The 13501-nt window shown below is 40.1% G+C and overlaps 1 protein-coding gene across 3 annotated transcripts in view; it reads right to left on the minus strand.

The window, feature by feature from the left end:
• The window catches only part of LOC126293652 (ectopic P granules protein 5 homolog), a 393414-nt gene that overhangs the window by 146716 nt on the left and 233197 nt on the right, over window positions 1–13501 (minus strand). For all 3 annotated transcript variants that reach the window (XM_049986936.1, XM_049986934.1, XM_049986935.1), the window contains 2 exons: window positions 7191–7377; window positions 1310–1452 (listed from right to left, as the gene is read on the minus strand). In XM_049986936.1, the coding sequence (XP_049842893.1) occupies window positions 1310–1452; window positions 7191–7377 (330 nt within the window). The remainder of the gene's footprint in view (window positions 1–1309; window positions 1453–7190; window positions 7378–13501) is intronic.

The following is a 13501-nucleotide window of genomic DNA, read 5'->3' on the forward strand; positions in this document are numbered from 1 at the left end:
GTTTCTTGGCCACAGCTTGTCGGTCGCCATTCATGTGGACTGACAGCTTGTTGGTTGCCATGCCTACATAGAATGCAGTACAGTGGTTGCAGCTTAGCAGTGCAGGATTTCTTACATGAACTGACCTCTCGATTATGTCCCATGATGGACAAAGAGGTTGGCCATATCATTCTCTCGAATTGTCCAGAATGTTCTTCAAACCAATTATGAACAATTGTGGTCCAGTGGCATGGCATATTGTCACATCATAAAAGTTCCATGGCCGTTTGGGAACATCAAGTCCATGAACGGCTACAAATTGCCTTCAAGCAGCCGAATGTAACCATCAATTCAGTTAGACCAGAAGATCCAGTTCACCCCCTGTAAACACAGCCCACACTATTATGGAGCTTGCACAGTGTCTTGTTGACAACTAGGATCCACGGCTTCACGGGGTCTGGACCACCCTGGAACCCTACCATCAGCCTGCACCAACAGAAATCGGGACTCATCTGATCAGGCCAAAGCTTTACAGTTGTCTAGGGGTTCAACAGATATGGAGACGAGCACAGGAGAGGCAGTACAGGTGATGATGTGCTGTTAGGGAAGACACTCATAGCGGTAATCTGCTACCATAGTACATTTCACTGTACTACCATAAAGGATACGTTCATGATGCATCACATATTGATTTCTGTGGTTATTTCATGCAATGCTGCTTGTCTGTTAGCACTGACAACTCCACGCAAATGCTACTGCTCTCCATCGTTAAGTGAAGTCTGTCAGACACTGTATTGTCTGTAGTGAGAGGTAATCCCTGAAATTTGGTATTCTCAGTATACTTTGTGGATCTTGGAACAGTGACTTCCCTAACACATAATCATGTTGGAAACCTCTTCATATGAATCACCTGAGTACAAATGACAGCTCCGCCAAAGCAGCACTCTTCTACACCTTGTGTACATGATACTGCCACCATCTGTATATGTGCGTATCGCTATCCAATTACTTTTATGACATCGGTGTATTAAAGCATATTATAAAAACATTCCAGCGCTGAATTACCAAAAGCAAACAGAAATATACCTGAATACATGCTGATGCTGTGATAAACACCTTTCTTCAAGCAGATGCTGCCACCTACTAAGACCATGCAAAAACGAAAAGAAGTAATGCACAGAAAGCTCAGAATGCGAAGTGTATGCTACAATCAGGCACAGGGAGTGTAGTTTATTCTCTGAACTAAAAAAGAAGAAGTTGCATGTGGCATATATGCTACATATGGTCTGAGGAGGATAACAAGGACACTCATTAATGGCGTGTCACTCACCTAATTGCATGCTCCACAAAGACGCTTCCAACGCAGACTTTCTGAGGAGGTGGTTGCATGGCACGGGACAGCAGTGTGTCATACTCGGCCCTGTTCTGCTGAATCATGTGCTCTGTGCCTTCACTGATGCGTGCTTCACACACCTGCAGAGACAAAAAAAGTGGTCACACAGTTATAGTCATGAAGGACACGCCTCCTCCCCCTTGCTGTAAAGAATACGAAGCATGATCATAACATAATGGGAATTTTGAATTTTGGTTTCTATTAAACAATCTTCATTTATTCATCAACACCAAGTTCAGCCCCACCAAAGTAATGCCCCCTTCAGCGAGTTGTTTTTACCTCATCAGTCGTGGCAAAGCAACATCCTCTCATGGTCCTCTTTAGCATCAGAAATAGAAAGAAGTAACAGTGCACCATGTCTGGCAAATACGGTGGCTAAGACAACATAACAGTTTTGTTTTTTGCCAAAAGGTCACATAAAAGCTTTGAGGCGTGAGCAGGAGCAACTCCGTAATGAAATTTCCGGGAATGGTTTTGCCACTGTTCTGGTCATTTTCTTCAGATTGCTTCACACACATGGCGAATAATTTCCAGATAGTATTTCTTACAGACTGTGCGACAATAAGGCAGTAGCTCATGATTCACTATTACACTGTAATCAAGGAAAACTGTGGAAAAACCTTCACATGTGATCGAAATTGAGCAGTTTTTTTCTGTCTTTGCTCTCCAGGTAATTTCCATTAGGACAAATGGGTCTCGGTTGTGACATCATACCCCTGCGTTTCATCACCTGTTATAACCTTCTTCAGAATTTCTGGATCATTGTCGACTTCAGTCAGCAATTTCTCAGCACATCTGTGCTGCATTGTTTCTGGTCAAAATTCAACAATTTCAGAACAAACTTTGACACTAGACGTCTCATGCACAAAATATCTGAAAAAAATTTTCAAATGAACCAAAGAGTACGTAGACCTCATCAGCAGCCTCGTTGATAGTAATGCGGTGATTTTCCAGAACCATCTTCTTATTTCTTCCACAGTGTCATCAGCAACTGATGAGTTGGGACATCCAGGGTGGTCATCATCTTCAACATCATGCTGAGCCTTTTGAAACGTTTGTATCACTCATAAACTCTTGTCTTTCTCACAGTAGACTTGCCAAAAGCCACAGTCAACATTTCGAATATGGTGCTGTATTTTATCCCATTTTTCAAGCAAAATTTATGTAAATTCTTTGATCCATCTTTTTCAAAAGTAAAAATTCGTCAAGCACTCGAAAACACGTATAACATTCTTGACTATTGACAATAAACTGAACATTCAAAATAGCTGAAAATGCAAACGTATGTCAGGGTCATGTGTACCAACAAGAAACAAAGTTTTGGAAATCAGATTTATACAGTCCGCAAACTTAATATATTCCTGTTACTTTTTGATCACACATTAAATCTGAAACACAAGTGTGGTCCAACCATGTTATCTGCTATTTTAGTTGTATGGACAATGGGCTGTGGGTTAAGACATGTTTCTGTGCCTAATGTTTCATCCAAAATGCTGAAGACATCCTCAAAGCCTATAAGGCAGTGTTAGTTGATTTTCGAACATGAGCAAGCCCGACGAGCTGAACTGTTTGTATACAACTGAGCAACAGGCATGTCATGGTGCCATCTGACTGCTGCCAAAGATCACGGGGTCATGCAAGCAAGTGCTACAGTGCTTGTAACTGCAGAAGAGTTGCTGCTGATTGGTTTACTTAGCAGTATGTCCCACAACTCTTTTCTGCAACCGTGTTCATCCTTTGGGTTTCTATGTCCTCATAGTAAAAGTGCAGTATAAGACAGTCGATTTTGGTGGTTGCCTGGTCCCGCAGCACGATCTGGTACTACCAACCTATTCACATTGCTCAGATGACAATTGCTCTTGTTTTCTTTATACCAGGTGTTAATACTAGGTTTTAGGTGCACATTTACTCTGTACTCTGCATGGCACCTTACGGTGTGTGAGGGAGAATACTTCTCATACCTCTAACTGACCCCCCCCCCCCTTTCCTGTCCCATTTACGAATGGCACATGGAAAGCACGGCAGTTGGTAGAGCTCTGTATCACATCTAATTTCTCACCATTTTTTCTTCTTGCGACCATTTTGAAATACATATGCAGAAGCAAGTGATATACACTGGGGTGACAAAAGTCATAGTATACTGATATGCACGTATAAAGACAGCTGTAGTACCACATACACAAGGTATAAAAGGGCAGTGCATTAGCGGAGCTGTTAACTGTACTCAGGAGATCCACGTAAAAAGGTTTCTGACATGATTATGGTGGCATGACAGGAATTAACAGACTCTGTATGTGGAATGGTACTTGGGAGCTAGATGATTGGGACATTCCATTTCATAAATCATTAGGGAATCCAATATTCCGAGATACACAGTGCCAAGAGTACCAAATTTCAGGCATTACCCCTCACAACAACAACACAGTACCTGACGGCCTTTACTTAACAACCGAGAGCTGTGGCGTTTGCATAGAGTTGTCAGTGGTAACAGCAGAAATCAATGTGGAACGTACAACAAATGTATTCATTACGACAGTGCAGTGGACTTTGGCATAAATGGGCTTTGGCAGCAGACGACCTATGTGAGTGCCTTTGCTAACAGCACGACATCGCCTGCAACGCCTGGACTCGTGACCGTACCGGTTGGACCCTAGACAACGGGAAAACTGTGGATTGGACAGATGAGCCCCGAATTCAGTTTGTAAGGGCTGATGGTATGGTTTGAGTGTGGCACATACCCCACGAAGCTATGGACTCAAGTTGTCAACAAGCCCATGTGCAAGCTGGTTATGGCTCTATAATGCTGTAGGTTGTATTTACATGAAATGGAATGGTTCCTACTTATGTTCAGCTGCTCAGAGGTCATTTGCAGCAATTCATGGACTTCATGTTTGCAAACAACAATTAAAGTTTTATGGATGAAACAGCACCACGTTATTGGTTTGAAGAACATTCTGGACAATTCGAACGAATGATTCTTCAACCCAGATCACCTGACATGAATCTCGTTGAACATATGTGGGACACAACCGGGAGGTCAGTTCGTGCACAAAATCTTGCACTGGCAACACTTTTGCAGTTATGGACAGCTTTAGAAGCAGCATGGCTCAGTAGTTCTGTGTGGTCTTCAAACGACTTGTTGAACCCACGCCACATCGAGTTGCTGCACTACGCTGTGGAGATGGTATACCCATGACTTTTACCATCTCAGTGTATACTGTTTGATTCTTCTTGCAACATACACATTCCTAATACATGGTGTCTACAACAAACTGCCTTATTTTTTCGAGGCAGTCTCAAAATAGTAAATCTTTTTTTGTTTCAGGTTTGAATTGACCATTGGGTAGAGAAGGATATGTAGTTGCTGCTTAATAATTATCAACATTTGGTGTATTATCACTGTTTCACTGTTATCCGTCAGCACCTGACGGTCTTGTGGTTAGTGTTGCTACTCTCGATCACAGGGGCCACAGTTTGATTCCCAGCCCAGTCTGGGATTCTTTGCACCTGGCATCTCGGAATATTGAATTCCCAAACAATTTCCAAACCTGCATGACCCATGCATCTAGCTGCAACTACCATTCCACATTCAAAGTTTGTTAATTCCCGTTGCTCAGCCATAATTACTCAGAATGTTATTACCTGAATACATATGACAGCTCCGTCGATGCATCGATCTCTTATAAACCTGTGCACCCAATAGTACTACCATCTGTAAATATGCATATCATTATCCCATGACTTTCGTCACCTCACCTCAGTGTAAGATGAATATCAACAAAAGTAAAATGAGGGTAATAGGAAGAAGTCAAATTTAAATCAGGTGAAGCGGATACAATTATACTGGGAAATAAAACAGTAAAAGTGGTTGACGAGTATTACTACTTCAGCAAGAAAATACGTGATGATGGCTGAAATACAGGGTATATACGAATTAAAAAGTGTTCTTGAAAGAGTGAAATTTGTAAATATTGAATGTAAATTTAAGTGTTGGGTAGTCAATTTTGAAGGTATTTGTCTGGATCGTCTCCTTCTATAGAAATAAACGTGGGCAGTAGGTAGTCGAGACAAGAAGAAAAGAGAAGCAAGGGATGAAAGTAGCAAGCAGGTTCAAACGGGTGTATGTCGTAGTAGATATTCGCAGATGGAGAGGCTCACACACTATAGAGTATCGTATTTACTCGAATCCAAGCCGCACTCGAATCTAAGCCACACATGAAAAATGAGACTCGAAATAAAGGAAAAAAAAAAAATTTCCCGAATCTAAGCCGCACCTGAAATTCTAGGGGAGAGAAAAGTTTTAGGCCGCACCTCCAAATCAAAACAAAGTTGGTCCATTGTAATATGAGGCACAATTTAGGTCGAATGAATGGCGATACAGCTACAGTGGTTTGGTTCAAGGCGTAAGCTTAGCAGTTAACCTTTACCAGGTAGCCATCGCTATGCGTCAGGTGCTCTGTCCGTATTTATACAGGTACCCTTCCTTTTTCACATGCTTCATCTGGTTTGAATCGATTGCTTATTTTTCTTTGATCTGTCAAGTGCCATTCATTTTGTTATAGGTGTTTACGTCACTCTAAGCTGAAAATGCATTATTGTACTGTGTCATGCATTTTTGTCACATTCTGATAATGAGTGTTTACAGACTGTCGCCACTCGCGGCATGGCTTGCTTTTGTGCGTGCTACTGCCGCTTACAATTTAAAAAAAAAAAAAAAAAAAAAAAAAAAAAAAAAAAAAAAAAAAAAAAAAAAAAAAAGAGAGAGAGAGAGAGAGAGAGAGAGAGAGAGAGAGAGAGAGAGAGAGAGAGAGAGAGAGACATGTTCTCATTAGCGAAACAATGGCAAGAGACTGCTATTTGTTGTAACTTACACTGCTGCTTTCTTTGACTATGATCAACAAGAACTAAATAATAGACTGCGTATGATAGATGATGTTCTGAACAAGAGTTTGGCAAAAAATTTTCTCCACTTGAAAATCTTTGCAGACACCTCTTTAGTACATTACATTCTGCACAGAAATTAGAGTCATCTTAGATTTAAAAATCTAGGCAATTTCCGTGCTTCATTTCTTACTGTATCACTATTAGGCATAAGAATAATACGGATATAAACATGACATGATACATATATTCTTCCGCGTTTGCTGTTGTCTCACTCTAGTTTCGTAGTTTATTCGGCAGACAGGATTTAAATGAGATATCAGCAAACATGAAACAATACATGGCAAAATGTTTATATTCGTATCATTGTTATGGTGAACAGAATACTGCATGTGATTCACAATTCAAAAAGTTCCTATTAGCAACCATCTCTTCTCACAGGTAGGAAAAAATTCAGAATGTAGAGTTGACCATATCGACAAATATCCCAAACAGTCTTGCCAGTCGGATAATGTATGAAAATGCATAGGTGGAAACTCGGGGCAGAGAAAAAAAGCTCGTCTTCTCCCTTTTCCTTAATTTATTTACTGACACAGAGGTTTTGGAGCCAGTATTTATCATTGTGCCTGCAAAACATGCCTGTGTAGAGCTACATATATTCAACGGCAGAAGTTAGTTGTGGCAGCACGTACCAAAAATTTTCAGAACTTTCGCCTACTTTGCACTCGATTCTAAGTCGCAGGCGGTTTTTAGGATAACAAAAACCGGAAAAAAAGTGCGGCTTACATTCAAGTAAATACGGTAGCACAGAGAGCTGCATCAAACCAGACTTTATGCTGAAGACCACAACCGTTAAAGCTTTATGACAGTGACAGGAGGGCTGACAAAAATCTAACGAGGCCAGCAACAGCTAGAGGAAGACTAGACTGAGCCTCACCTTGAGACGGATGTCCGCCGGCCCCGCACAGATGAGGTCGTGCGGCTTGCGCCTTGCGGCGTCTGGCCCGGTGTCACAAGCAGCGTGCAGCAGAACCTCCATCTCGACATCGCGGTACGTCGAGGGGACGAGCTCGAGCAGGCTGCAGTCCAGGGCCGTGTGCTCCGACACTCGCAGCGAGTAGATCCTGCGGGTGGACAGACGTCAAGGACTCATGTCCAATCTGCAGCAGCCAGTCACAACATTAATTTACTGTGGGAAACCATTTCCACACTCAATTGTATCTTTATTACACAAGGTAACACTAAATTACTTTCACGACTTTTGACTTTAATAGCTTTACACCTACACTAGAGAATAAGAGGTGGTTTTCAAGATGTGATACGGCTGCCATTAACACGTTCTGGTCGCTGCCCGTAGAAATTATGAGCTAGTTGTTTTTTTCCTTAACAGTCAGTGCTCGAAGAATCTCTGAGCATGACCCTTCCTGATTATTACTTCACGATGCACTGTTTCCAAGCAGTGACAGCTTGACATCAGCTGCTCACTCTTTTAGTACTTTAGAGAGCCAATAGATGTATGTTCCTCCTTCACAAAGTGCTAGATGACTTTAAAAAGATGCTACTGGCGTGATCAGTTCCTGCACGTTTGTCGTTGCTGTGAGCCTCCATAGCTATCTTGATTGCAAAAGTTTGTCGTGAAATGGGGGACAATTTGACTGATGAAGTAATTCTGGGGATGCTTGAAGAGTTCAGTTCAAAAATTGACAATGATGGTTTTGAAATCAACTACAGCATTTATGAAACAGATGGCATTCTGCTTTTCTCCCCCATCTTGTAAGCAGCAGCCATACAAAGAAGTTGGAAAAGTTTATGACTTTTGGAGGACTGTAGCAGCATTGTGGTGCAATAGAATTGGTTAAAGACTTTTTTCCTTGTGTTGCAGAGATTTGACAAAAATGTGGACGCTACAGGTGAAAGTTCAGTGTGCAACTTTGTTCACAGAGAAGTAGTGCAATACTCAAATACAATAAAGGTTTCAGATACAGTCCCTATCAACTATTCTAGCTTATCATTTGTCATTTATTGTGAGATGTGGTGTTCTGCATACACAGGGGCTGGGTTAGCCATCTGTTTCAGATGCCACTGTGCACAAGGTATGGCAGGCTACTGCAAGTAGTCCGAAAACTTACTGCATATGGCAGCCGAAAAGTTGGAGAGGCCAGAGTCAACAAAGTCTGCATAATATGAGGCAAGCCTGGAAACTAAGTACCATTTAAGGGAAAAAACTCATAACATTATTTTTCAAATGAAAATTAATTTTTAAAAGAAAGAATATTTCTTGAAGTATTTTTCTACTAGTTGCCACTATTGTTCAGATGTTTGTTGTGTAGTGGGAAACCAACACCCTATGCCCTTTTCAAGAAAGATGTTGCCAGAGAGGAGTGCCACTGCTGAACACCATCTTCTGCATTGTCACAGCTGTCAAAGTGCCTTTCTCCAAAATCATACTTTAAGTTCAAGAACAAGTGGTAGTCAGAAGGTGTGAGATTGAGGATGTATGGCGGGTGATCAAACTGCTACCAAACTGCTGAATAAGGTTTTCAGCAACACCAGCCAAATGGGGACGTGCGTTGTCAATAAGCAGAAAGGTGTTGCAGTACAAAATTAAACTACATTAACTTTCCTTTTAAAAAGCCTTATTCATCTTTTCTTTAGGACTTATCATATGTGTGAAGAGAATGAGAAAATAATGAAAACCTTGTGCAACTCACTCGCACTGAGCTGTAGGTAGGTTTTGTAAGCCATTTTAAGGTAGTTTCCTGACTTGCTAGCCCACATGACCTACAGCAAATTACTCGTCTCGACTTCATCAGCACTACTGTGATACACTGTAAACAATGATGATGTACTGAATAATAAAGGAAATAAATAACAAGGCACATTAAATATGTTCTATCTCAGAAACCATTCAGAATAGCGCATATGTCCACATGAAGTTTTCTGCTTCAAATGACCATTCCTGTCATTCCTGATTATTGATCATTTTCCTGGGACATCCTTATGTAAATTGTGAACGGTAGTGCATCAACAATAAGCTTCATCATTTGCACTGTGACACCACCCTGTTCAGTACATGCTGATCTGAAGGATTTTTCGATGGCATCGTCATGCCAAGAGAGAATTTTTCGCGACTACCGTCATTTAATTTCCTGAAATAATCAGTAAGTCTGTGTTTAGCTCTCAGTTCAATGACAGTTATCGCTGAAGTTGAGTACTACTCTAGTTCCTTGGTTGTGACAAAGTGATCAGCAGCAGCAACAATTTTGCCTGTACTTCTCTCGAACTCACAAGCTTTTCCATAGCTTATCTGGTCTTTATGTTATAGATTAATGTATTGGCATGCTTTAGTTATCTTTTGTCTCAGGTTGATTGACTCTGTTTGCTTTTTGCTTGTAATCAATTTGATTTTCAATGGTACAAGGTCGTTTGTAAGTCCAATGTGCAGTGTCTCGGAGATTAGTGAACTGCTTTATCTCTTCCATTAGCCTAGGTGCAAATATTCCCTTCATGTTTCCTGTGTCTGGAGGAGCATATTTATTGTATAATTGAGATAGTTTGGTAGTACATCCAGGAAGCTTGTGTTTCAAGTCAAGGAATGGAATGCAAGTCAACTCCCAAATTATCTCTTGCACCTCCAATGCAAGTTCAGGTGCAATGATACACTTAAAAGTCTCTGTATGTTGTCAGTTATATTTTATTCCTTGGATATTTTAGACAGCAAGCCATGAATATAGTGTTGTGAGCTGATTCATGATACAAATTTTTTTGTTTGTGGGTTTTCTGGCAAAGAGATGTATGAGAGTGTGACTATAAGCTACATTATGGGTAGGTGCAAGCTGAAATATTATTACATTTGAAGAAAAAACTACACTTGTGAATTTGAAAGTGAAAGGGCAGAGTATTCATGTGTTACTATTATAATTTGTATGCTTCTAAATTGAATCAAATTTTTGAAGGTCAGTTTTGAAACAGGCCTATTTTCAGAGGTCTGTAGAGAATGCAGATAAGGTAAACATTGTTAAGTAATTCGATATTTGCGAATGTGGGATATGTGTGTGTGTCTTGATTACAAGTGGGTGTAAGTAGCACAGGTGGTAATAAGTGAAAGCATTTGTATGCCGCTACTCCACCTCCTCATCTGTTACTTCTGTGGTGTCTTAGGACAATGGAGTCTACATTGACTGGCAGAACCTGTAGTTGCATGAGTAGACAAGTTTGTAGCTCCTATAGCATTGGCTTTAGAGTTAATTTGCAATGCTTTTTTCCAGCCTTTATCCACGCCACTATCCTGCCATCTCTACGTAGCCCAAGTTCAGATATCATATTATTCAAATTTATTATCTTTCTGCAGTGAAATCCTTGCATATTGTCAGGCTTGTCTTCATGAGTTCCTTAATCTCTATGACTGTCCCAGACCTTTTCATATATGAATCAAACTTCACAATTGTGGGTCTAGGTTTCGCAGATCATAACATATTACATCCTACTCTATATCTTCTGATCATATAATATACTGCATGTATATTTGTTTTCACTTTAAGCTTTTACAATTTAAAATGCCTATTTTACAGTAAATGTTTTAATTTTTCTAGCATACTTTTCAGTGCAGCACAACAATATGTCAACCATATTGCCTTCGACTAGAAGAATTACGAGTGAGGTATGGTACCATTTTGCCAAAGTGGGGGAAAAACAAAAATGCTGCTCCTGTCAGCATATAATTTCCATGACTTCTGGCTTATCATCAAACCTGAAGGGACATCTAAAGCCAAAGTCATCCTGTAGTACCTCTAGAATGACGTGGGTCAGGAAGTCAACAGAAATCGCCATCAATCGAGGCAGAAATTCGTGGAATCATTTCTCGTGAACCGTCCTCACTGACGTCTGCTTCCACTTCCAGTGAAAGTTCCTTTCAGAAAGGCAAATTGGGTGTCAAGCTGTGTCCAGCCCATCAGTGTCATCAGGTTCTTGATCTATCCCTGATTTATTTCCTTTTGTGATGCCTTCACCCCCAACTGACTTTCATTTATAATAACCAATAAGCAAAGGTTTTAATATTATAAAGTCACACAAATTAAATAAAAGTATGGCATTAGATGTCTAGCTTTTAAAAATGATTTGCAATGAATACCATCCTCTCTATAGTACATAAAGTATAAGAACACTTTCAATTATTTATTGCACAAGAACCAAACATTGTACAGATATCATACATATGTCGTTCTCAAGAGAAACCATGAAAGTTTTTTTTTTCCATGTATACCACTACAGCGTAGTTTGGTAATTTGCAGTCACAAACATGGAGCTGCCACAGCGATGGATATGCCGTGCTACAGAAGAGGACAGCTGTTTCATGAAATGGTCTCCCTGATCACCAGATCTTACTCTGTGTGACTTTTTTCCGTGGGGACACATTAAAGATCTGGTGTATGTACTGCCTCTACCACGTGATGTAGCAGAGCTCTGAAAGAGAATACAGGAAGCAACTGCCACAATCAACGATGCCATGCTGGGAAGGGTATGGCAAGAATTCGATTACCGTATTGACGTCTGCTGGGTCACTCATGGTTTACATATTGAATGTTTGTAAAAAAAAAAACTTTAAGTTTCTCTTCAAAATGTAATATGTATGACATCTGTATTTCTTGTGCAATAAATAACTGAAAGTGTTTCTGGACTTTATGTACACCCTGTATATAATTTGCCCAAACACTCTAATTCCTAGTTTGTATCATTCATAAGTTATTTGATAAAATTAAAAATGATTGGCCACTTCAAAGGCAATCTCCCTTACATCTGATGTGTGGACGAGTGTAAATATGTTAAGTTTCTATGCTCTCAATACACTTTTCATAGATGAGAAGAGTGAACTAAGTGCTCACGATCCCAACACACACACACACAAACACACACACACACACACACACACACACACACACAGAACAGAAAACATCTTAACCTGGGTAAAGTCTGTTACTGCCAAATACAAAATCAATTCTAAAATCACCTACATAATAACAGACAATGCATCGAATATGAAATTAACTTCCACACATCCCACACTTCGCTCATTTTTGTAAACCTCACTGTGCAACATGCAATTCAGACATCCATACAGAAAACTGTTGATGAGGCCAAAAGAATTATAATTTTTAAGGAGAAGCCCTTTCCTTTAAGCAAACTTGTTGAAATGCAAGAAAATTTAAAAAATAACCATCTGAAACAGAAACAAGATGTCCCAACCAGATGGAACTCTACTTTCTTGCAAAGTTGGTTGTTTGGTTGGTTTTTGGGGGAGGAGACCATACAGCAAGGTCATCGGTCTCATCAGGTTAGGGAAGGACGGGGAAGGAAGTCAGCTGTGCCCTTTGAAAGGAACCATCCCAGCATTTGCCTGGAGCGATTTAGGGAAATCATGGAAAACCTAAATTAGGATGGCTGGACGCAGGATTGAACCGTCGTCCTCCCGAATACGAGTCCAGTGTGATAACCACTGTGCCACCTCACTCGGTTTTGTTGCAAAGATTTATTTTAAATAAATATTGCATAATTTATTGCCTCACTATTTTAGGTGAAAAATCAATCACCTTAAACTTAAAAGGTACATAATGGGAGATAATAAACAGGCTTTACAGATTTTGGAAGTTGTCGGTGAGGTAACCAAAGTGGTGTCCTCAGAGAAAAGAGTCTTACATTCAAAAATGAAAATCTTGCCAACATTAATGGATACCAACTTAATCTTTTTAAAGCCACAAATAAAAAATGTCCTCAAGAAATAAGCCATTGGTTTATAATTTCCTTAAAGGGTTATCAGAGTGGTTTAGGGTTATCCCCAGGAGTGAATAGATTGGTAATGTTATGTTACTGAACCCCAAGTTCAAAAAGTGAGGATTTTCCATAAACAAAATATTTCAGGACTGTTGTGTGAAGGCTATTACAGAAATGAAAGCATTGGTTGTTCAACAAGAAAAAAACACAGCTCATTTCTCAACTAGTTACCACCATAATGCATAAGACTTCTTCAATGTGGGAGGAGTTTGATGAAACTATTGGTCACCTTCAAGCGAGTCACAAACTGGAAAGTGCAGCAACTGTCGACTTGGACAAATACTTAGCGGTGGGATATTTGCCAAGAAACAGGAACACTGGTCTCTTAAAATGGTGGGAAACAAGAAAACTGCTGTGGTCAACATGTTATCAGTTGGTTCTAAAAGTGTTACGTACAACAGCAACATTAGTGCCATTTGA

The sequence above is a fragment of the Schistocerca gregaria genome, chromosome 10 (genome assembly GCF_023897955.1).
Source record: "Schistocerca gregaria isolate iqSchGreg1 chromosome 10, iqSchGreg1.2, whole genome shotgun sequence".
Lineage (NCBI taxonomy): Eukaryota > Metazoa > Arthropoda > Insecta > Orthoptera > Acrididae > Schistocerca > Schistocerca gregaria.